The sequence below is a fragment of the Canis lupus genome, chromosome 8, assembly GCF_003254725.2.
Source record: "Canis lupus dingo isolate Sandy chromosome 8, ASM325472v2, whole genome shotgun sequence".
Classification (NCBI taxonomy): Eukaryota; Metazoa; Chordata; class Mammalia; order Carnivora; family Canidae; genus Canis; species Canis lupus.
In genome coordinates this window covers 3,173,676-3,197,963 of record NC_064250.1, presented here as the reverse complement: position 1 = coordinate 3,197,963, position 24,288 = coordinate 3,173,676, and the positions used below count along the sequence as shown (strand labels likewise).

Below are 24,288 nucleotides of genomic sequence, written 5' to 3'. Positions count from 1 at the left end.
GTGTCCCTCTTTTTATTATTTTTTTTAAGTAATCTCTACACCCCTCCTGAGCTCCAAATCACAATCCTAAAATGAAGAGTCACATGTTCTACTAATTGAGTCAGCCAGGTGCCCCTTAGATTTGTGTCTCCAGGGTGCTGCTGTACTTTGAGAAGTTAGCAAGTTGTCTGGGTGCCTGAATAAAGGACCAGGACACAGATTGTAGAAAAACATTACGTCCATGGCTCACTTACATGCTTGACAAATTAGATATCTGCATTTGCATTTCGTCCTCATGACCATCCTACAAGGTAGATACTGTTCCCTTCACTTTATAGTTGGGAGAACTAAGGTCCAGAAAGGCAGAGTGGTTGAGAGTGACTTTCTTCATCCAGAAAACAGTGGGACAGAGTGCTAACAAATGCTTACAAGGCCCCTGCTGAGTTTATATTTGGATCTTGAGTCCACAAAGCCACCAAGCCATGGAGTTTGGCATCAAGAGTCAAATAGATGAGGGGCACCTGGCTAGCTCAGTTGGGAGGGTGCAACTCTTGATCTCAGGGTGTGAGTTGGAGCCCCACTTTGGGGGTAAAGATTTCCTAAAAAAGACTCCAATAGATGACAAAGGATCTTGAGCATATCCATCAGAGTCACCAAGAAGATAAGAGATTAAGAAGCAGAATGCTTTTATCTGGTTTGGGGGTCCCTTGACAACTTGGCTGTACAGAGAGGGTCTTTATCTCGTGCAGCAGGCTGCCTACCATGTCTCACATCTGTGCATTTGCTCACATAGTTTCACCACAGGGAGTCTTTTTCTTCTTTCCCCCATCTATTTACAGCCTGCATATATCCTTCAAGGCCAGTTCCTAAAATCTGTCTTCACATTCTGGTTCTTCTGTTCATAATTCTTAGAGCACATGACGTAGCCCCCAGATAATTAGAGTCAAAATGTAGTCCAGTTTGCTGCTGTTGACCACCTTGCCCCATCTCTCCAGCTCAACTGTAAGCTCCCTGAGGGCAGGAATAGTGTCTTACCTGTATTTGTTGTTCCCACAGGGCCCAGCACAGTGACTGGTATATGGCAATACTTGAGGGGAACAAGTATTTGTGGATGAATGTCCAGGAAAAATGGACTTAGACTGATGTAGATGGAATCATGGTAGACTAATAAAAAGATGTATGAAGGGACTTTCTGGGCATGAGGGTTTAACCCAGAAGACTGATGAAATGCTCTTCCAGGACCAGCAGGCTTTCAGAAGAGGAGAGACCCTGCCCCAGTCTCTCTAGAGAGGGTTAGATATGGCAGGGCATTAAAGGACCAACTCGGAGCAGAGGCCCAGAGCAGAGAGATGCTCTCCAAGACACAGGACTAGCCTCACCTCTGACCCCTCATGGCAGAACACACACAGTTCACACACTCCTGGCCATTGAGGAGGCCTTGTAGGCCGGGGGCAGTGGGGACTAGCTAGTAAAGGAGCACAAGCAAAATCGGCAGCGGTTAAGAGGAGCACAAGGGCAGAGAAGACATTGCCTGGCACAAACAGCTCAGGCCCCTTGGCCCTGTGCTGATCTCTCACACCAGCCCAGATCAGCAGCCTGCTGCTATTGTGCCTCCATCAGAGGGAGGAAGAATGGCCTGGCTCTCAGTGAAGACCCCATCTTCCAAGTCTGGCGGGAGCGTGGCTTCAGCTGCCGTCTGTTCTGAGCTTGTTCCTGTAGGCGTCTGGAGGGAACACGCAGATGGGTTGGGCTTATGGGGCTGGCTGAGTTAGGGGGAGGGAGGCTTGTGGTGTGTGTGGCACCCCTCATGGAGGAGGCCCTGCCACCACCATCTTCAATAGACGTATTTCAATAGCTTCAGACATGAAAGGCACTGGGCCTTTGCCCTCCTCTTCCCCTTTGGCCACATTTGACCACTGGTTGTAGTCCTCCTTTGGAAAAGCCCTCTTTCTGGGGTTCCTGGCTGGCTTATTCAGTAGAGCATGATACTCTTGACCTCAGGGTGGAGAGCTTGAGGCCCACTGTGGGCATAGAGTGCACTTTTTTTAAAAAAAATAGAGTCTTCTTCCCTTGGCAGTACTGCTACATATTCAACTCTGGTTCTGCTGCTGCCTTTGTGGAGGCTGCATCTCCAACTTTGTCATTTGCTTCTCCTCAGGACCCTCCCTCTGGTCTCCCTTTTTTCTCTGCAACATCAAGACCTTGTTTTGTTTTAAATTATTTAATTTTTGAACAGGTAATAGAGGCCATAAACATTCAAAACGGGGGCGCCTAGGTGGCTCAGTTGGTTAGAAGTCTTCCTTCGGCTCAGGTCATGATCCCAGGGTCCTGGGACAGAGCCTGGCATTGGGCTCCCTGCTCAGTGGGGGGCCTGCTTCTCCCTCTGCCCACCCCCCATGCTCTCTCTCACTCTCCCTCTCTTAAATAATGAATAAATTTTTTAAAAAAATCCAAAGGAAGGGCAGCCCCGGTGGCACAGCGGTTTAGCGCCGCCTGCAGCCCGGGGTGTGGTCCTGGAGACCCGGAATCAAGTCCCACATCGGGCTTCCTGCATGGAGCCTGCTTCTCCCTCTGCCTGTGTCTCTGCCTCTCTCTTGCTCTCTCTGAATAAATAAATAAATAAATCTTAAAAAAAAAAATCAAAAGGAAAAAAAGGACTTACAATGAAAAGTAAACCTCCCATCACCCAGCTCCCCTTCCCAGCAGCAATCAGTACCCATCCTGGTTTCTAATTTGTTGGGTCATAGACTCCTTTGGCAATCTGATGAAATCCGTGAACCCTTTTCTCAAATGTTTGTGACTGCACAAACATCCAATTGTACCACTTCACAAACATCACAGACCCCTAAGGCCCATGTGTGGTTTGAGGCTAAGGATCCCAGCCGGATTGTATTCCCCCCTTAGTGCCTCTCTTAGCATCATTTGTGGCTCCTAGTGCAAAATAAAAATGCAGGGTTCATTGTTCAAAGATGTTCAAGACAATGACAGCAGTGCATCAGACGGAGCTTGGGGTGCTGTGTGACTACAGCTCATCCTTTCCTATCTACTACCATCTTTTTTTAAAAGATTTTACTTATTCATGAGAAACATACAGGGCAGCCTGGGTGGCTCAGTGGTTTGGGCGCCACCTTCGGCCCAGGGCGTGACCCTGGAGACCCAGGATCGAGTCCCACGTCCTGCTCCCTGCATGGAGCCTGCGTCTCCCTCTGCCTGTGTGTCTGCCTCTCTCTCTCTCTCTCTCTCTCTCTCTGTCTCTCATGAATAAATAAATAAAATCCTAAAAAAAAAAAGAAAAAAGAGCAACATACAGAGAGGCAGAGACACAGGCAGAGGGAGACGCAGGCTCCCTGCAGGGAGCCTGATGCAGGACTCATCCCAGGACCTCGGGATCACGACCTGAGCTGAAGGCAAATGCTCAACTGCTGAGCCACCCGGAGTGGCCCTCTACTACTATCTTTTTTTTTTTTAATTTATGATAGTCACAGAGAGAGAGGCAGAGACATAGGCAGAGGGAGAAGCAGGCTCCATGCACCGGGAGCCCGACATGGGATTCGATCCTGGGTCTCCAGGATCGCGCCCTGGGCCAAAAGCAGGTGCTAAACCGCTGCGCCACCCAGGGATCCCCCCTCTACTACTATCTTGATGGGAGTTATTCTCATATGTGTGTCTCTCACCCTAACTTGTTCTGAATTTCAGACCTGGCTATTCAGGGAGCTGCTGAAACTCCCTATGGATGTTCTTCTAGTGTCTCATATTCAAGTATCTCCAAAATGGAGTCATTTACCCACTTTCTCCTCTGTCCCCTAACTTCCAGTTCCTTACCATCTTCCTACAACTTGCAACTCCTGCCTGTACCCAGCCACTCAGTTGCCAAATTCCACCAATCCTGACTCATACCCATGGTGCCGCTCCTTGCCCACTGTCATTTCCCTTCGGGATGGCTCTTCATTACCCTCTGTATTACTGTTAATCGCCCCCTAAACTTAGCTTCTCAGGCCTTGCCTCTGCTGCTCCCATCCATGCACACCTCTCCCTGCCTCCTTCAAGGACCATCCTGATCATGTCACTTTCATACTCAAAGACCTTTGGTGATTCACTGCCTGAAGGCTGGGGCACGAACTTCTTTGCCTGCCATTGAAGATATTTGAAAGTAGAGTTCCAAGCCTTGTTTTCCATGCTCATCTCTTACCCCTCCTCTTAATGTCCCTGAGCTTTCAACCCAGTCTGTCCCTTTATGGGCCCAGTGTGCTTTTCTGGGTTTTACATTATGAAGTGCCTCTGTTCATGGTCCCCCTAGAGTTTAGACCTGGCTTACTCCCCATAGCTACTGCCCATGGTCCTGCCCATCGTGTCCCCTACATTTCTTCTAGTGATCTTCCTCTTCCTTTCCTACTAGAAGGGAGACCTCAAATGCAAATCTGGATAAAATATTAAGTATCAAGCAGATATGAGATCCCTGCTCTGTTGCTCAGTGACCTCAGGCAAGTTAAGTTACTTAAACTGTTTCTTCCACAATAAAAGACATAGTAACACGTTACATAGTCATTAGAAGATTAACAGAGAAAGGGAATAAAATCCTAAGGATAATGTCATTATTTATATTATTGTCTCATAATCACCCATGCTGAGCTGGTCCCCCTTGACTCCTTCCCAGCTGCAAGGATTTGGAGACATCTCATCCATCTTTCCATTGAGTTCTGGGGACCTGGGTGGGGTGGAGTGGAGGCCTGGCCCTCAGGTGCTCAAGTAGCTGTACTGTGTGTCTGGGGTGAGGGGAGCTGCTGCCTCTGCTCTCTTTGTTCAGACTCGTGGCTCAGGCAGCAGCAGGCGTGGGTGTCCCCAGGAGGAGGCACTGACAGCTTCAGTTCTCACACGGGCTTTGCAGGTGACAGTTGGGGTGGTGGGGGCCTGCCAGGGGAGTACGGGCCATCTTCATCATGCCCCAGCTGACAGGCCTCCCTAGCAGATGTGGGCCTCACCCGAAACCAGCCCAGGACATAGCTGGGTGTAGCTTTGAGTGCTACATGTAGCCTCCAGCTGACCCTGCATAATAAGATGCCATAAAGTGATGAGGTCTAGAGTCTGTGGACTTCATCCCATTGTGTCACTAAGTTGCTAAATTACCTCTAGCAATTCTTTACTTGTCTCCAGGGTTGTTTGCTCATCTGCAGAGGGGTAGGGTGGACCCAGTTACCTCTAAGGCCCTGTGGCTCCTTGTCATGGACCACACCTGGACTAAGTTCTGGAGCCTCCTGGAGATTTTGGTACCTTGCTCCTTTGGGCCTGAGTTTTGTCTGAAACAGTTTCCATCTACGACTGTTCCTTCTGTGGGGCTTTGGAGAACAGAGTCAAAATGAGCAAATATAGAAAAGTTCTTTATTGGGATCTCTGGGTGGCACAGCGCTTTGGCGCCTGCCTTTGGCCCAGGGCGCGATCCTGGAGACCCGGGATCGAATCCCATGTCGGGCTCCCGGTGCATGGGGCCTGCTTCTCCCTCTGCCTGTGTCTCTGCCCCTCTCTCTCTCTCTGTGTGACTATCATAAATAAATAAAAATTTAAAAAAAAATAAAAAAAAAAAAAGAAAAGTTCTTTATTGAAAAGGGAAGGGTAGCTCCCTTGCTGGGGCCTCCTGGGCCCCTGCCAGAGGGGGCAGTGCCACCAGCTCAGCTCTTCACAATGGCATCTGAAGGCAAAAGTCTGTCCAAACCTTACCTTTAATAACTTTGAAAGGGAAATGCCGTGCTGTGGCGGTGAATCACAGAATCAATTCTGAAAAATAGCGCTTCCAGGCCTTTGCCTTTAAGAAGCTCTTAAAGGCAAAGTGGACAAGTGCCGCTGCTCAGAGCAGCACGTTTTAGGTGGTCTCAAAGACGCGTCTCCGTGTCTTTACCTTTAAGGGTTTCTTAAAGGTGAGGCGTATTCGCGCAGAGTACAAAGCTGGGGGGCCGTAAAGGGGTCTACAAAGTACTTTTCCAGTTCTCGCTTTTAGGATCTCTTTATGGGAGAGGTGGTCAAGCGCGACTTAATAAAAGTCAAAACAGCTCGCGGGCCTGTAGCCCCTCCTGCCCTCCCGAAGCCGCCCGCCCGCCGGCCTGCGTCCTCGCCCTGCAGGCCTCCGCGGCGGGCAGCCAGCCCGGGCACCCGCGGGGCCGAGCCGCGGCCCACACACCCGGGCGTCCCGGGCGTTTTTGAATTCCTAGACGGTCTTCGCGGAGGACGCGGGGCGGGGCGGGGGGGCGAGTGGAGGGCGCGGCGACCATGGCGACCGCCGTGACCATGGCGACCGCGGCTCAGAGCACGGAGAGGTCGTGGCACGACCTGGAGCGCTGCTTGAAGAACTTGGCGTTGCGCGGCACCAGGTTGGCGAGGAAGCGCTTGGCCTTCTTGGTGAGGCTCTCGCGGCGCGCGGGCGGCGGGGGGCCGTCGGGGCAGCCCCACTCAGGCCTCGGGCCCCCGGCGCGGCCCCGGCCCCGGCCCCGGCCCCGCCGCAGCCTGATCTGGCGCACCGCACCCTCGAAGAGCTCCCGCGTGTTGTGGTGCAGCGCGGCCGACGTCTCGATGTGCTTGCAACTCAGGGTCCCTGCCAGGTGGCGGCCCTCTGCACGAAGGGACCGGTTGAGGCCCGCGGGCGGCACTGGACCCGGGGCGGGGCGGGGCGGGGCGGGGCGGGGGGGGGCGCTCGGGGGAGGCGCCCGCGGGCCGTAGAGAGGCGCCCGGGCCAGTGAATCTCTCGCAACTGCGAGCAAGGCAGGGATCGGCGGAGGGCGGTGGTGGTGCGGCCGCGAGAGAGAAAGGGGCCTTGGAGACGAGGTGAGGAGTGAAGCATTTAGAGTCTACCCTTAGCCTGCGAAAGGCCATTCTTGGTGCACCCGGGAGGGCCAAGGGCCTTGTGGAGAAAAGGCGACCTGGAAGGGAGTGGGTCCCCGAGAGTGCAGGTATGCATGAGGGACAGCGTACTCACCCTCCAGGGATACCTCCCGCGAGCGGGCCAGGTCGCTCTTGTTTCCGACGAGGATGACAGGGAGGTCGTGGTGGGGCCTCCCAGCTCGCAGCCGAAGGAGGGTCTCTGGAACTTTGGAGAAGCTTCGTCGGTCCGTGACTGAGAAGACGATGAGAAAGGCATCCCCGGTCTGAAGGCAGTGGTCCCGCAGCCACCCCCCTGCGTCCCCCTGCATTGGGCAGAGAGTGGTGGAATGTCAGGCCCAGAGGCACTGGACAACCTGTCCAGCACCTGCATCTCAAGGATGAGGGAACAGCCACCCGCTTAGGCTCACGGGGCTAGTTAATGGCAGAATCTCCGTACCTGTTGTGTGTTTGTGGAGGAGAGAGTGGTTGATGATGTGAGCCCCACCTGAGAGGATGGGGGACAGACGGTAGACCGACCGCGGCAGCCCATCCTACTTTCTTATGCTTAAGCTCTTAATTTAAAAATGAATGCTCTTCAGCTGTATGTAATCTGGCCTCTCCTTTCTATGTACTAATCATTTATGTCCAAATATTCACAAATCCTCACTTTTTTTTTCCCTTCCCTGATATTCCAGAGCCCTGAGCTCTTGTCCTGTCAGATCAGACTCTTTCAGGCTGGAAAATATATGGATGGGGTCGATTTCGGGGTGTTCAGCCTGGCTCGCAGCTGCAGGGTTTGTCAAATTCAGATCCTAACTTCCTTCTGGGTCAGAAGATCCTAGAAAGACAGCAGGCACTCAGTGCCATGGTGTGGGCATTGATGCTGGCCTTTGCTCTCTGAGATGATAAAGATGAAAGTCAGATTCCAGTACATACTGAAACCAGGGCCTGCAGTGCCACCAGCCTTCAGCTACACTCTGCCCGCCCCCCCTCGGCTCTCCTAGGTTCTCACCTGTTCCCAGATGTCATAAACGACCAGAGTCACTTCCTCTTTATCCACCATGATGCGTCTTTCATAGGTGTCCTCTGCTGGGAAATAAGGACAGGGGATAGAACCCATTAGGAGGCTCCTCAACACTTGTGAGACCTGGTAACCAGGGATGCCTCCAATCCCAGCACCAAGGACCCCCTCCAGGGAGGTTGTCACAGAAAGCACTGGAGCAGCTTCTCTTAGATTCTGGCCTCCAGGGACTGCTCATGCCTTGAGCTCTTCCATCCCTGACTTAGGGCTCCACAGGTGCCCTTGACCCTTGCAGGGATTCCCCAAATACCTGGGTTCTCCGGCTCATGAGCACTGTCTCCTTGGAAACCACCGAAAGTGCCCGCTAGGGTGCTCTTGCCCACGCCGCTCTCCCCTATCAGCATGACCTTGAAGATGCCATCCTTTTGGGTGAGGCCTGCCTCCCCTGAGCCCAAGGAGTCAGAGGAACCAGAGGATGAGGCTTGAGGTGGCCAGTCAAGTTCATCTATGGCCTGAGCGCGCCGCAGCTGGTGCTTGTAGGGGACAGGCATACTGCCTCTTCGTCTGGGGGCCCCTGGGGTAGGGGGTGGCCCACCCCGGTCCAACCCTGCCAACAGCTTCTCTCGCTTCTTCAGCAGTGTGGCATCTGTTTCTGGGGGGGGCAAAGAGAAGGAAGCTGTGAGTGTGGGTATGCCTAGCCATCTGCAGAGGGCTCCATCCTGCCTGCTCTGGCCTCAGAGCTCCAGTCGACCACCATGAGCCAGAAGGAGCTGAGAATATTTGGTCTGACCCCTAAAACCAAACTCTTCTGGAAGCCTGAACTGGTGAGGCTCAAAGGAGCTGAACTTTGGCTTATCCAATGTGGTTCCAGCCACAACCTGTTCAAAACATCCTCCATGCAGGGGACGCACCTGTGCACACACTCACACACCCACTCAGGCCTCACAGTGACACACTGGCATACCTCCAGACTAGTCCTCTGGCCTGGGGCCCTGGGACCCTGGGACCAGCAGGGGTGGGGGGTGGGGTGGGAGGTGCTACCCCTCCTTCTCCCAGGAGGTCCTGACTCCTTCTGCTTCCCCAACTAACTGGTAATCCCCACACTGAGGAGGGGTGCAGGGGACAAGAAGCCGAAGCTGCTGCCCAGGTTCTGGGGGGTGGATAGTGGTAGAGTCAAAAACTTTGTGGGGAGTCTCTTCCCAGGGCAGGGCCTTGGCTCTGTATGATGTGCACATTGGGTGTTCCTCTGCCCGCATGTGAGCAGAACTGCCTTTTCCTGTGGCCCTGTAGGTGACCATCCCCCAGTGCATGGTTGTGTGTGAGAATCCTGCGTCTCTGGCTGTCCCCGTGAGTACCAGAGAATCTTCTGTTCGCGGTGAGAAAGAGGGAGGGAGGGAGTGGGGGAGAGAGCGAGAGAGCGGGAGCATGAGCAAGAGGAAGAGTGACAATGCATGGGGTCAGGGTAACTGGAAGAAGAAGGACAGACACAACAAAGGGGGATGATGAGAGGCTGGAAATAGCCCAGGATCGATACTTGGCTGGCAGCCAGGGCCTCCAAGGGCCAGTGAAACCCTTCCAACAAGTCCCCAGGGTAGCCCCCAGCCCGTGGTTCCCAGGCTTGTGGGCTGCCCCTTCCCTTTCCCCCACCCCTCCTGCCCATCCCAGCCTCTTGGGAATGAGGCTGACCTAGGGGCTAAGCACTAGTGTCCCCAGTGAAGCCCTGGAGGTGATGGGAGGGGGGGGATTAGCCGCCGCCCCCCTCCCCCCTGCAACCCCCAGCCCAGCCCTGCCCAGCCTGGTGTGAGCGGGAGGCTTCCCCACCTCCTGAGTTGCTCTTCCCCTTTGCTGTTTGGGTTCAAGCTCCGTCAACCCCCAGTTGTGACCTCCCAGCTTCGGCTCCCACCCCCATGGTTTCAGCTGGAACCTGCCCCGCTCAGTCCTCACCTGGCGTGGGTGTCCCTGGGGGGGAGGCCTGGTGGCTGCCGGAGGGGCAGAGGGCTGTGGTTTCTGTGTCCGTGTCCATGTCAGTGTCGAGGTCCGCGTGCATCGGTGTGCGTGTGCAGCCCGGCGGCTTGCAGTACCCACTCCCTCAGCAGCATTGTCAGCTTTTCCCTTAAATGCCACCCCCATGCCCTCCTCCCCCCGCCCCGACACCTGGGGAAATTGTCCCGCCCCCTGATGAGGTCACACATGCTAATGAGCAGTGATGTCAGCGGGATTCCCTCCTTTCTGTGCCCCCTCCTTCCTTTGTGTCGCTTCCCTCTGGGAGCACACACACTGCTGAGTCTGGTTAAGACCTGAACAAAACGATGTCAGAGGGGCGAAAGAGACGGGGGTTCATAGAAGTGGGGTGAGGGGTCAGTGGGTAAGCGAGCCGAGGACGGCTGGAGGCAAGGACCCAGGGACGGAGAGGTCTTTCTCCAGGAACCGGGACTGTGCGTCTTTGGTCCTTGGACTCCCTGCCTCCTGGCCCAGTGTCCGGCTCAGAGTGGGTGCTCGGTGGGTAAAAGGAGGGCTTAGAGGCAGAAACCAAGAGATTCAGGGTCACCCTGGCACCAAACTTCCCCATCACCCTCTCCTTCCCCCATCCCACCCCTTCTGGGCTAAGACTCACCACGGTAGCTGTTTCCCAATTTGGCCCCCAGGCAGACGGGGGCTCTGCAGGAGAGATGGCTGCCTTGTTTGGGCAGCTTCATTTTGTCACTAGGTTCAGGTGGGTGCAAACCATGTGAGGACTGCCTCCCCTTCTCTGTCGCCCTGCCAAGCCCCCTAACCTACTGTTAATATGAGAACAGAAGGAGGAGATGGAGCTAAGTCCCCTAGAAGTTCCCAAACCCAGTGCCAGCCCCACTCTCTGTGCTCTCTGGGGCACCAACTTGGCCTCTGGGGCTACACGATGATGTCTGCCTCTTTGTGGAAAACCAGGATGGCTTTACTGCTCCTTTTCTGCCTCGGTCCTTTTCCCTTCAGGTTCCAGCTCTCTTTCTTCCTGACACTGCAAGCACCCAAACATACCTTCTAATTTCCCACCCCATGTTTGCCAGGTGCTGTGCTAAGCACCTCCTTGCGTTCTCTTCTTTCATCCTCATGACCCGAAGGCAGAGTGGTAGGTGGGTAGCCTCGCCCCAGATCCATCATGCAGTTGGAAAATGGGGACACTAGGATTCTCACCCCGATTTTCCCAATACCAAAGACTGTTTTTCATCTGCTGTGCTGCCTTCTTTGTCTTGAATATTCCAACTGTCTGCTATTAATGGGAACAGTCTGTATGGTAAATTCAGTGGACTCCTCCAATGGAAGAGACAAAGAGAAATCTCGAACTAATGTGCAGTGACCACTTATCTGGAGGTCAATTCCAGGGTGACATTTGGGGTCTAGGGAAGGCAGAAAGGACTCCTGAGCAACTACCATACTTATGCACTTTACTCATTGGAGAGACTCTCCAGTCCTCACTCACAGCCTACTTGTCCTTCCTTAGTTTCAGTATGTCCCTGTACTCAACATTTAGAGGGGCAAGTGACCCCTGGTGGCCTTGTAGCAGGGGAAGCAACACTACAAAAAACTTTTAAAGCAGTCACAAACATTTAAAAAGTGGTCTGAGGGCATTTGACAAAAAGGCAAACAGCTTCCCTGATACAGTTACAGCCTCTGAAAGCATTGCTATAGAGAAGCCACTGGTTTCTAAGAATTATCCTCAGCTCTCCAGAAAAATGCACATTCTTTTTCAGATGTGCTGAAGATGAACATCATGTTTAGAACAATTTCCTTCCAAAATTAGTTTTAAAAGTTTTAAATTGTAAAGAGGTGAGCTTCACATATCTGGAAAACCCACTTAGGTGGTTGGATTAATTTCTAGGATAACCAGGTGAGGGTGAGTCAGGGGACTGCAGACCCCGGCAGTACTCAGCCAGCCTTGGGTCATAGGAGCAGGCTGGGTTTCATGTTGAACCACCATCTCTTTCTCCCACAGGTAAGAAGTTGTGCGCTTGCCCGTCCCAGCTTCCTCAGGACTGGGAGAGCCTGTGGAATAGTGGGGCAAAGATGAGATTTGGAACTGAATTAGTCCGGATCTAGCTCTGTGTCTCCATAGAGGCCAGGCTAGTCTCACTCCTCTGTGACTGCTCCTGAACCTGTGAATTGGGTTTGTTTATTTATTTATTTATTTATTTTGTGAATTGGGTTTAAAACACTCATGGCACAGCCTTGTTATGAGGGTCGCCATTAGGCATGAAAAAGGATCTGGCAGTAGGCAGGTTACCCAACTATCTGGTGTTCCCACCACCCCAGGCAGTGTGGCCAGGGGTCCCTCCCCTTCCAGCAGGGTCTGGAGCTTGGTTCAGGTCAATTCTTAAGGACTGAATTCTGGTCTGTGCTCTTACCTCAGATTCCCAGGCTGATCTCCATCTCATGCTGAGAACACCTTCCTCCTCCATAGCCAGAGCCTTTGGCATGAACTCCCCCCACCCCGATATTGGGCACTTTGGATGACAGGGTCTCTGTCCTGACAGGATGTGAGGGTGGTCTCATTTCTCTTTAGGCCTTGGTGCAAATAAAACTTGACTGACTGCCCCCCAGTGCCCCACCTCTCCTGCGTGGAACTCTCTTATTAGTTTCCCCATGCTGCCTGTACAAGGCTAATCCTCTCTCCTCACCAACCTGGGACTTCACTGTGGCTGACAAAAGTGGTGTTACCCCTTGCACCTCCCAGAGCATATTATACCCAGCACCTAGAGAAACTTCTCTCAGGCTCAGGAATCCAGTCAAAGCCCTTCCCAGGGTACCCTTGGGTCCTCCCTCTGGCTTTCTGAAGCATTCCACCAGGAGGAGCCTTCTTTTACCTTCAATCTTTGTCCACATTCAAGTTACAAATATCACCAGGAGGTAAAAGGTCTGGAGCAGTACAAGGGATGAAGCTATTGCTGAAGGTTTTTGGGGAGGCCATGAAGCAGAAAGGAGCAAGGGAGAGGCACAGATCAGGTGATGGGGATGGAAATCAGCATTCCCTGCTTCCCTGGGCCTGACACCAGGGAAACATAAGGACTGTTGACACTTGGGGGAGGCTCACCGGGGGAAGAGTAAGCAAGGATGGGAATCTCTGAACGCCCTTCCCCAATCTCTGGAGAGTGTCTGGAGTGAACAGATTCTGGCTCTTTCCCAGGTCAAGATCCCATGAACCCAGGTCTGTACCACATTCACTCTCTGCCACTTCCCTAGGCTCTTGCTCACAGGGAGGAGGAACAGGCAGCTGGTGCTGGTGTGAGGATGCTGACAGGCTGCAGGGCCCCTCCACCAGAGGGTGAGGAGAGACCATGCCTGCTAGGAAGGGTGAGGGCGAGCCTGAGGGGAGTCTGCTTCTCCAGGGACTGCTTCTGTTAACAAATGCCTCACCTCCACTCTTGGGGGCACCATGTCCACCCCCATAGACTCTGTCTGTATCCTTTGTCCCAGTTTTCATTTCAAACACTGGGATGGTTTGTCACTTCGCTTACCAGAAGCTGAACTCCAACATATCTCACAGATTATTCCCCCCTCCATCATCCCATCATCCTCTCCAGTTCTGCAACTCTGGCCACTGCTGACACTCCTGCCCCTTTTCTCAGGAGGGCTGGGGGTCCAGCCACTAGCCTGAGCCTCACATCTGCTTACTCTACTTATCCTGGGATATTCACCCTCTCTAGCATCCACAACTCTATTCCAACTACTGACAACATTCTTCAGACTTGTTTGGACCCTCTTCTAGGAAGACCTTTTGGATTTGATCAAAGTGATGCCAGCATCTTCACACCCTGAATGTTTGTGACTTTCCTCTCGATTTATCTTTGCCTGCTTTGAATCATCCTGGCTGAGAGTTCATCTGTCTTGCCTAGGACAGACTGTAAGTGCTTGGTGGGGGTGGAGGGTAGAGACCAGGAGTTGTGGCTATGTTCCCCTAGGGACATTCTGCTTCTGATCTGTGCTCTGGGAGTATTCCATAAATGGGAACCTTCCCTATCTACAGGGTCCAGCTGGCTCACCAGACTTCTGGCCTGGTGGGGCATAAAGAGGCTTGCTGCTCACCCCTGGTGTCACTCAAGGTAGAGCTGAGCCCCAGGCAGTGGGTGGGGATGGTGGAGTGCTTAGGGTTCTTGGAATCTTCTTACCCTGAATTGGTAACAGTGTATGGTTAGAAGATGAGTAGGGGGAAGAGGGCAGGAGTTGGAGTGCAGGCCAGAGGCCTTCCTAGGGAGGAGCAAGGTGAGGCAAACATAAGCTGAGATGGCTAAGATTGGGCTCAGGTCATAGCTCATTTACAAAAAAATTAAATTTCTGGCTCCTTTATTTTCAACATTGACTTGCTGGGCAATGACCTAGCTATGGGACAAAAGCATTTTCTGTGCTCTTTTTATGAGCCAGGCCCCGTAGGAAAGACGACAGTAGGCAAAATCTCAGGCTCTGCCCAAATCCTTCCCCTGGGGGCTGGAGGTCTCCACTCAATCAACATTCTGGTGCTTAAAGGCCACTTTCGGGCAGTGGTTTGGAAAGGATGGAGTGTCCAGGCCTATGACCCTTCATGAAATTTACTTTTTAAAAATAGCCACCTGAGTGGTGGTGGTGCAGGGAAACAGTGGTGACAAAGACTATGGTCTCAGGGCCTATGCAGAGGGAGCTCTGTGGGAGCCCATTCCCTGCCGGAGGGATACCTAATGTTACAGCAGCCACACAGGGTCAATAGGAGGCTCAGATGGAGGCTCAGGGAAGGAAGAAGTGGAAGGGAAGCTGAGCTGCCCTCTGAAGGGTTGCTGTCACCACGACCAGAGCCCCCAAGGGAGCTGGGTCACCTCAGGCAAGCAGTGGCTCGTCCTCCGCTTCAACCACCCAGACCCCCGGCTCAGCCAGTGGCAACAGAAGCACATCATCCTCATCCTCTGGGGACAGGACCATTGTGTGGAGTTCGGGTGGCGTCCGAGTTGGTCCTGGGGGCTGAAGGCTGGGCAGGAGGCGGCCTCGCAGGGCCTGCACCACTCCAGATAACAGTGATGGCTCTAGGGGCATGGAGGGCGATGGCCCGGGGGCCTCAGAGGCAGTGGGGGTGTGTGGAGACACACTGGTAGATGAAAGGGGAGCCTTGACTGGCAATGGGGGTGCCTCTTCCCCATCCTGCCCCCCTACCGCCCCACCCTCACAGGCCGGACCTGTGTTGCCATCTAGGGCCTCAAGGGGAGCAGCAGAAGGTGTGACCTGAGATCTGGTCTCAGGGGTCCTGGCTGGGGGGGTGGCTCGAGGAAGCAGGCCCCAGCGGCGGAGCCGGCGCACCAGGCGGCGCATGGAGCGGCCCCGTTGGCGGCGGCGGGCACCTGAGGCAGCCCCTGGAGTCATGTCCTGGCGCAAGATCTGTAGCAGAGAACGCAGGTTGCCTAGCACTGAGTTCTGCAAGAAGAGGAGGCAGACATCAGAGTCAGAGAAGTGAGGAGGTCTGGAAGCCTAAAAGAAGGACAGTATGGTGGCAGGGCCACAGGAGGCTTGGCCACATGAAGAACCAGGGCTGGGAGGTCACTTACATCATTAGGATTCTCTGTAGGGAAGTCCTCGACAGGCGGGATGGCGCCTTGGGCAATGAGCTGCCCATAGGAGGGTGGCGCCTGCTGCTGCACGATCTCAGCCTCCATCCGGGAGAGGGGGGCGAAGATGCTGGAAACAACGAGGGCTGCTCAGTCACAGGTGGTGCCAGCCAGAGCAGCCTGTCTTAGCCTGGACACATCTCTTCCCTCTGCACCCAGGCTGGGACAACTGAACTATGCCCTGGCTATGCCCCAAAAGTCATAGGGAACCCCTCCTTCTTTGAGATTGCTTTCAGGTTCTAGATCTCTGTTCAGAGGAGCACCCTGTTGCCAAGCTGGACAGCCTCAGGAACCAACCCAGAGGCAAGTCACCAGAACCTGTCCCCAGTGCGAGCACCCTCACGGTCTCGCCCTTGGGCCCCGTGCCCAGACAGTGGGCTGCACTCTCACCTGTACTCCTGGGTACGAATGGCATAGAGCTTGCAGGTGCAGCCCAGGGCGATGACCAGCAGTAGGCCGCACACCAGGCTGCCGATGACAGCAGCCGTAATGACCTTGCGGGGCAGGGCATAGGAGCAGTCCCATTCATCACTGCCGTCAGCACAGTCTGGCTGCCCATCGCACACCCACGTCTCATACACACACTTCTCGTCCCGGCATCGGAAATTGCCAGGCTGGCAGTGCCGGCAACGTCTCTCATCTGCTCCGTCGGCACAGAAAGTCTGGTAGTTGCAGCGGTCGGCAGGCAGGTAGCAGGCGGTGGCCCCAGGGGTGCCAGCAGCCCCGCAGGGGTAGTGTCCGGGTGGGCAGCTGGGGCAGTTTTCCTCATCTGTGCCATCGGCACAGTCCCACGAGCCGTCACAGCGCTGTGCCTCACTGTAGCAGCGCTCCCCCAGGCCCTCACTGGCCCCCAGGCCAGCACCCAAGCCGCAGGGTCGATCCCAGGGCAGGCAGTAGCCTCGCACGTGGTAGGTGGCATTGAAGCCTCGACCGGTGCTCCAAGCAACCGTGTGGTAGGCCACGATGGCCTGGCCAGAGAGCGTCTCCACGGTGACAGCCTTGCCATTGCTGAAGTGGGTGAGGCTGCGCAGCAGCCGAGGGGTCTTAGGAGGCCCCGGGCCATCATACACATGTACTGCATCTCCATAGCCCAGGTCCAGGGCTGTGAAGCGCACTGCCAGGCGCCGACCGTCATGGGGGTCTAGCAGCCAGAGGCAGGACTGGGGGTGGGAGACTGAGGCCAAGTGTGAGTAGCCGGGGGAAGAGAAGACCCCGTAAAAGTCTCCCAAGGTGTGATTGCAAGGTGACGTGGGGACAGGGGCTGGGGTCAGGTCAGGGAAGAGGTCTGAGCTGCAACCTGCCTCGTCAGAGCCATCACCACAGGCATCGATGTTGTCGCAGCGCTGGGCCAAGGGCACACAGCGGTGGTTCAGGCACTGGAACTCTTCGGGCAGGCACATCAGCCAATCTGCAGAGGTACCATGAAGGGCTTTTAACACTAGAGCTGGTGGGATCCTCCCCTCCTCCCTGGGGCTTCTACTACCCGTTCTACTAGTTCCAGAGACATCCCTGTCCAGCATACCTTGGCTGTAAGAGAGCAGGAAGCCCTGGCCCATGGGTGCTCTGGCCCCGGCATAGCTGTATATGATGGTGACGTTGCCCCCAGGCAGCTGCAGAGGGCTGGCAGGTGCCTCACACAGGGAGATCTGTGGCTGGAGAGGGGAGCGCAGGATTAAGCGCTCTGAGCCACAGGCCAGGTGCAGTTTTTGGAACCTATAGGGGTAGAGGAGAGCAGGATGTGAGATCTCCTTTTTTTTTTTTTTTTTTTATTAAGATTTTAATTTTGGGATACCCGGGTGGCTCAGCAGTTGAGTGTCTGCCTTTGGCTCAGGGTGTGGAGCCTGCTTCTCCCTCTGGCTGTGTCTCTGCCTCTCTCTCTGTGTCTCTCATGAATAAATAAAATCTTAAAAAAAAAAAAAAGAAAAAAAAAGATTTTCTTTTTAAGTAACCTCCACACCCAATGTGGAGCTCAAACTCGCAACCCAGAGATCAAGAGTCATATGTTCTACCAACCAAGCTGGCCAGGCGCAACCCCCCGCCATTGATGTGAGATATTCTTTTTTTTTTTTAAAGATTTTATTTATTTACTTACTTATTTATTAAAGCTTTTTATTTATTTATTAGAGAGATAATGAGCAGGGCAGGAAGGAGCAGAGGGAGAAGAAGCAGGCTCCCTGCCAAGCAGGGAGCCCTATGCAAGGATTGATCCCATGACCCTGGGATCATGACCTGAGTTGAAGGCAGACACTTAACCAGCTCAGCCACCCAGATGCCCCAATATTTTATTTATTTGAGAGAGAGAGAATATGAGCAGGGTGAGGGGCAGAGGGAGAAGCGGCTCTCTGCTGAGCAGGGAGCCTGATGTGGGGCTCAATCCTAGGACTCTGGAATCATGACCTGAGCTGAAGGCAGATGCTTAACCAAATGAACCACCCAAGCGCCCCTGGATGTGAGATATTCTTGACCACCAGAATCTTCTTCCTTTCCCAACGTTGTCAGGTCCCTTCTACCCTAAGAAGCACAAGCCCCTGCTCATCCACAATCCAAATCAAATAGCCAAATTAACTCAGCCAAATTCCTTCATAGGCAATGGCAGTAATCCTAACAGAGGCCAATGGCAGTAGAGTATTCTGATTCCTCTGCCTCTACCCAGACTGCCCTCTTTGCTTTTTTCTGGGTAAATTTTTTTTTTAAGATAGATAGATAGATAGATTTATTTATTTATTTAGAAAGAGAGCAAGAGAGCAAGCAAGCTAGAGAGAGAACAGGAGTGTAGGGGAGAGGAAGAGGCAGAAGCAGATTCCCCACTAAGCAGGAAGCTGGATGTGAGACTCAATCCCAGGACCCTGGGATCATGACCTGAGCCGGAGGCAGATGCTCAACTGACTGAACCACCCAGGCACCCACTGGGTAAATTCATGGAGAGTGAATTTTGTGAAGGAAATAGCCAGGTACTAAACATGGGCCCCAATCCTATGGCCCAAGGTCAGAGGAGACAGGGGAGACCTATACTGTTTAAAAGATCTGGGGAGGGCAGCCCCAGTGCCACAGCGGTTTAGCACCGCCTGCAGCCCGGGGTGTGATCCTGGAGACCCGGGATCGAGTCCCATGTCGGGCTCCCTGCATGGAGCCCGCTTCTCCCTCTGCCTGTGTCTCTGCCTCTCTCTCTCTCTCTCTGAATGAATAAATAAATAAATATTTAAAAAAATAAAATAAAATACAAGATCTGGGGAGGCTGAGGAAGGTTCTAAGCCAATTAGGAATAGCTTTTGAAACCCAGGCGAGGATATGCAATGGACTAAAGGATACCTCAGAACAGCCATATTCAAGCCCAAGGGCTGTTTCTAGAGTGCCTGCTATCCTTCAGAGAAGACCAGAGTCCAAGCTGGATGTTTGCCCCACCTCGGCTCCAAATCACTGTGTCTGGGCCAGAACAAGCCAGGCTTTTAGGGCAGACTAAAACAAATCAAATTTTACTCTTCCTTCTGTTGACAGGGATGGAAACTCCATGGAAAAGTGATTCCTGAAGGCTTTCTTTCCCATGGTGAAGGAGGGAGAGGGAGGGAGGGTAGTAATAGGGTCTTGGCCTGCTTCTCACCTCACTGTTACAGTCTGCTCCTTGCTCCCCAGGATGAGCCAGGTGCAGTTGGCAGGGGAGCTGTGGCTGTCCCGGCCCAGGGGCCTCTGTAAGGTGCCCTGCACTTCCAAGAGCACGGCCGGAGGATCCTCACAAGCTGGAGACAGAGGAAGGTAGGGTAGTTGGCTGAGAGTCCATTACTCTCATATCCCCTGCCCCCAGGCTTGAGGCCTCTTAGGGCCTGACCTCTTCAAGAAGGAGCAAGAGAAATTCCACCTCTCCGACCACCCCACCACACACACTCAAATCATAGTTTTCAACTGGCTCCCTTTTTCCCCTACATTCACTATAGCTTCACCTTAAATATCAACACCAGAAACCATCTGGGGGCTGCTTTGGACCAGGAGGAGACCGATATACTGTCTCTACAATCAGGGAGACTACGTTCTGGCTAGGGAGGTCAAGTATGGATACTTGATAAAAACCAATATATTACATAACTACCAAGTGAGAGCTCACACTGGGTCTGTTTCCCCTTTTGTAAAATAAGGGTGGATGATCTCCACTCTAAAACTATGGTAGGTGCCGGACGATTCAGGGAGAGAGAATCCTCCTGGATCTTCTCTCATTACCAAGCCCTTGTGGTCGGTCACAGGGGCATCCTCTACTCACCAGGATTTGGGGAAATGATCCGGTCTGAATGTGCCAGAGCGCCTCCTAGGGGAAGAATGAGAGAGGGCAGGGGAGCGCATCGCCCTTAGTTTTCTTCACCTGAGCAACTCAGGGAGGAAAGGGAGCCATCTGGCACTTCCGGGTAGGTTAAGGGAAGGGGCAGCGGAGCCGGGGAGGGCTGCGCCGGGGGACCTCGAAGGAAGGTCCGGCAGCGCGGCCTGTGGGGGCGGGAGGGCACGGCAGTCTAGGGAAGCCCGCGGGAGGATGCGGGCGGAAGGGAGCGGCTGGCAGCGTCGCAGGCGGCGGCGGGGGCTGGGGGGCGCCGGCAGGCAGGGGAGGGGAGGGGAGGGGAGGGGAGGGGAGGGGCGGCAGACGAGGAAGGGAGTGCGAGTGCCCGGGCTCCGAGCCCTAGGGGCGGGGTGCCGGGTGAGTAGCCTCGTTTCGGTTTCTTACCCAGGAGCAGGAGGAGGAGGAGGAGGGTGAAGGGCAGCATCCTGAGCCGTCCGGGGGTGCAGGAAGAGTCCCGGCACTTCTGTCGCCTACCCCGTGGGGAGGCAGCGCCGCTCTGGGCGTCCGGGCCCCCCACGGCCGCCTCCCCGAGGGGGCTGCATGGCCCGGGCTCCCCCACCGGTGCTCTGGATGCCAGGGCTGAGGGCGCGGCGGCGGCGGCGGCGGCGGCGGCCGTCTGGGAGCAGGGGCGGTGCCTCTCTCCAACTTCGGAGTTGTTTTCCCCGGCCGCCGCCGCGCGGTCTCCCGAGGCCGGCCCCCCACGTCCCGGGACTCGGCTCGAGGCCCGGCGCTGGAGCGCGCCCCCGCCCGGAGCCCGCCCGCAGGCCGCGCGCGCTCCTGCCCAGGCCCGGCCGCCACCTGCCGGGGCTCGAGGCCACTTCCTCTTCGGGCCAAACTTTGCCGACGGTCAGCCCCCCGGGCCGGCCCGGGCGCCGCACAACTTCCCCAGCGCGTCCAACCCGCCGGACTCGCGCGGCAGGGGAGCGGGGGAGGGGGACGGGAGGCTCGGCGCGGCTCCCCGGCCCTCGCCCGGGCGGTACCCCTGCCAGCCCCGGGGTTGGAAGCGCCGGGGCGGAGGGAGGGGGCGGGGACGAGCCTAGCCCCGCCCCTGCCAATCAACGCGCGCCCCGCCCCCCGCTCGCCTTAACCCCTTTCCGGCCGGGCGGGGCCGCGTCGGACCCCCTCCGCGAGGCGCTCGGCCTCGGCTCCCGGCTCCGCCTGCTCCGCCGCTGCGGGGCGGCGCCTTTGTTTCGGGACGCGTCGGTGCGAGGACCACGGCTCCTTCCGTAGCTGGCGCGTCTATCCTCTGGGCCCTTAAGCTCTCAGTGCTTTTCTTGTTCTAGCGCCGGAGGTCAGGCCGCACTTTTCGGCGTGAGCCTCTATTACAGCAATTACCACGGGGTGTTCCCACGGTTTGTTTACTCCGCTTTCCCGCCTCCGCCCCGCCTCTTCTCCCGGCGCAGAAACTTCCTGTGGGTCGGGGCCTAGACTGTTTGCCTTTGCACCCACGGGGTTCCTCTCCTGCTGAGACACAGTGAGAACCCAGTTCGTGGTAAATAAACGAATAAATGTACCTTCGCCACTTGCTGACTCTGTGATCTTGAGAAAAATCACTTAACCTCTCTGTGCGTCTCAATTGTAAAATGGGGTTAATAGTGCAACTCTTTTAAGACTGTCATTAACGTTTAGGAGGTAATGCTAGTCGAGCATCTAGGAAGTACTTTGTCCCCTGGAACAATGATCATGACTAGTCACTGGAGATGTTTCTTATTTATGCGGGCTGTAACTACTTCTTATTCCTTCCTGTGGCATGGATAGGTAATATTAGTAAACAGTAACAATAGCAAATACTTTTTGAGGTTTTTTTTCACATTTCAGGCATAGATCCAAGCACTTTTCAAGTATTTGCTCTTTTCATCCTCCTCACAGTCTTGTGAAGTAGAAACTACTGTTACTCCCATTTTACAGGTAAGGAAACTCTGGCACTGAGAGGTTAAGAATTTTGCCCAACATCATGAATCTAGTAAATGCTCAAACAAGGGTTTGAACCTAGACAATCTGGCTCTGGACAGAGTGTACGTTTGGATCCTTAACGACTCTACTCTCTACAAATGGTGCAAAACACTTTTCTATCCATGACATTCGTTGTTGGCACCAGTTTTGATATTTTCAAAACTGGAACCACAGTAGGGCCTGAAGCCATAGAGTTGGCTATAAAAAGGCCTTTCTTCCATTTAGACCTTGGTCCCTTGCCAGGGGATGTTGGTCCCTTGGTCTCTCTGTGTCCTCTGCTGTGCTTCCTTTCTGTGCTGCTCTTGGGAATTAATGAGGAGTGACATAGGATCCTGAGAGTAGGAAAAGGATGTTGAGCAAAGAGAAGCAGGGCAAAGGGGTTGGGAAAATTAAAAATAAATATTTAAGTTCTAAAAGTGATCGTGGAAGTTTTAATTGAGTGCTGGCTATCTGTTCTCTATGGTTGGTGGGTGCCTGGAACTCTTTTAAGACGCCACTTAAGGGGGCAGCCCGGGTGGCTCAGCGGTTTAGCACCACCTTCAGCCCAGGGCCAGATCCTGGAGACCCGGGATGGAGTCCCACGTCAGGCTCCCTGTATGGAGCCTGCTTCTCCCTCTGCCTGTGTCTCTGCCTCTCTCTCTCTCTTTCTCTGTGTGTCTGTCATGAATGAATGAATGAATGAATGAATAAATAATAAATAAATAAATAAATAAATAAATAAATAAATAAATAAATAAAATCTTAAAAAAAAAAAAAGACTCCACTTGAGGGCAGCCTGGGTGGCTCAGCCGATTAGCACCACCTTCAGTAGGGGGAGTGAACCTGGAGACCCTGGATGGAGTACCAGGTCAAGCTCCCTGCATGGAGCCTGCTCCTCCCTCTGCCTGTGTCTCTGCCTCTCTCTCTCTCTCTCTCTCTCTCTCTCTATCTCTCTCGTGAATAAATAAATAAAATCTTATTCATGAGAGACACACAGAGAGGCAGAGACATAGGCAGAGGCAGAGGGAGAAGCAGACTCCATGTAGTATAAGCCTGATGTGGGACTTGATCCCGGGTCTCCAGGATCATGCCCTGGTCTGAAGGCGCTTAATTGCTGAGCCATCCGGGTGTCCCTAAATAAAATCTAAAAAAAAAAAAAAAAAAAAAAAAAGTTAAAAATAAAGATTCCACTTGAACTTCATGGACTTCATGGAACTTACTACAGAAGAGAGGTGAGATATACAAAGAAAGAATCCAGATAGCCATGAGGAGTACCCATGGGAGTGAGTGGGCATGTGGGGGAGTGAGGAGTTTAGATAGAAAGCAGAAAAGGTGGTAGTGAAGTGGGAAAAGTTGTGGGAGGCAGGGAAAGGAGGAAGGGAGAAGGAGGAAGGGAGCCCATGGTCTGGGACACCCAGTAAATGAAAATTTGCCAAAAAATAAAGTCAAGATCTAGGCTGTGAGAGCAATCATTATCATTAGGAAGAAATGGCACCAGGGTAGAATGAACCTTTTTTTTTTAGAACGAACTTTCATTCTCAAAGTATTTAGAGTGCCTTCCAAGTGCAAGGCACTAAACTAGACAGTGGGGTTTCTTTTTTTTTTTTTTTTTTAAGATTTTACTTGTTTATTCATGAGAGACACAGAGAGAGAGAAGGGGCAGAAACACAGGCAGAGGGAGAAGCAGGCTCCATGCAGGGAGCCTGATGCGGGACTGATCCCAGGACTCCAGGATCACACCCTGGGCCAAAGGCAGGCGCTAAACCACTGAGCCACCCAGGGATCCCCCTGGGGTTTCATATTTAAGAGTGAATCCAAGGGGCACCTGGGTAGCTCAGTGGTTGAGCATCTGCCTTTGGCCCAGGGTGTGATCCCGGAGTCCCAGGATCAATTCCTGCTTTGGGCTCCCTGCATGGAGCCTGCTTCTCCCTCTGCCTGTGTCTCTGCCTCTTTCTTTCTGTGTGTGTCTCTCATAAATAAATAAATAAAATCTTTTAAAAAATAAAAAAGAGTGAATTCAAGCCCCAAGACAATAGGAAGAAATTAAAGAGGACCTAGGTGCTTTAAAATGAGTTTTTTTTTTTAATGAGTTTACATTTTAATTAGTCTAGTGAGTTTAAGTGTCTAGGCCCATGTAAATCGCATCCTGGAACATCAAGTACATTTAGGAGTGGGCCTGTGGAGATGTTCTTGGAAAATCTTGAGGAATTATGAAAAATAGTGGAAGTAGTGGGAAATGGGCAGATATTTGGTTTTCAAAATGATAATACCTAACTTTGGTAGACTACCTGCCTGTGGCAGCGCTGTGTATTATCTCATTTAATCCTCACCACACCTCTAGGAAGTAGGTGTATTTTTGCCCTCCTTTTATAATTGAGGAAACTGAGTCATAGGTAGGTGAGATAAGTTGCTCAAGATGAAACTACTAGTACGTGCAGGAGCGAGGTGCTATTGTCTGAATGTGTTCCCCCAACCCCCAAATTCGAATTTTGATTTCCTAACCTCCAAAGATGATAGTATTAGAAGGTAGGCCTTTGGGAGATGTTAAGTCCATGAGATGGAGCCCTCAATGGGACTAGTGCCTTTTATAAAAA

At 53.5% G+C, this 24,288-nt stretch overlaps 3 protein-coding genes across 4 annotated transcripts in view; 1 reads left to right on the top strand and 2 right to left on the bottom strand.

Annotated features, from left to right (window-relative positions):
• Positions 1-5,675: 5,675 nt before the first annotated feature.
• Positions 5,676-13,792, bottom strand: REM2 (RRAD and GEM like GTPase 2). 2 transcript variants are annotated; one of them, XM_025442827.3, is made up of 5 exons: positions 9,791-13,792; positions 8,157-8,498; positions 7,838-7,914; positions 6,941-7,148; positions 5,676-6,577 (listed from the first exon to the last, which is right to left on the bottom strand). In XM_025442827.3, the coding sequence occupies exons 1-5, from the start codon at positions 9,891-9,893 to the stop codon at positions 6,270-6,272; spliced, it is 1,038 nt and encodes a 345-aa protein (XP_025298612.1). In that variant the 5' UTR covers positions 9,894-13,792; the 3' UTR covers positions 5,676-6,269. The 2 variants fall into 2 exon arrangements, with proteins under 2 accessions (XP_025298612.1, XP_025298613.1); XM_025442828.3 differs by having other exon boundaries at positions 7,838-7,911.
• A 352-nt stretch (positions 13,793-14,144) lies between these two features.
• On the bottom strand, positions 14,145-20,281 carry LRP10 (LDL receptor related protein 10). Its single transcript, XM_025442814.3, has 7 exons — positions 20,147-20,281; positions 19,694-19,738; positions 19,043-19,178; positions 16,967-17,157; positions 15,835-16,852; positions 15,385-15,514; positions 14,145-15,253 (listed from the first exon to the last, which is right to left on the bottom strand). The coding sequence occupies exons 1-7, from the start codon at positions 20,184-20,186 to the stop codon at positions 14,666-14,668; spliced, it is 2,148 nt and encodes a 715-aa protein (XP_025298599.1). The 5' UTR covers positions 20,187-20,281; the 3' UTR covers positions 14,145-14,665.
• The window catches only part of SLC7A7 (solute carrier family 7 member 7), a 76,424-nt gene continuing 71,872 nt past the window's right edge, over positions 19,737-24,288 (top strand). The window contains exon 1 of the mRNA XM_025442822.3: positions 19,737-19,835. The gene's annotated coding sequence lies outside the window, so the exon portion shown is untranslated. The remainder of the gene's footprint in view (positions 19,836-24,288) is intronic.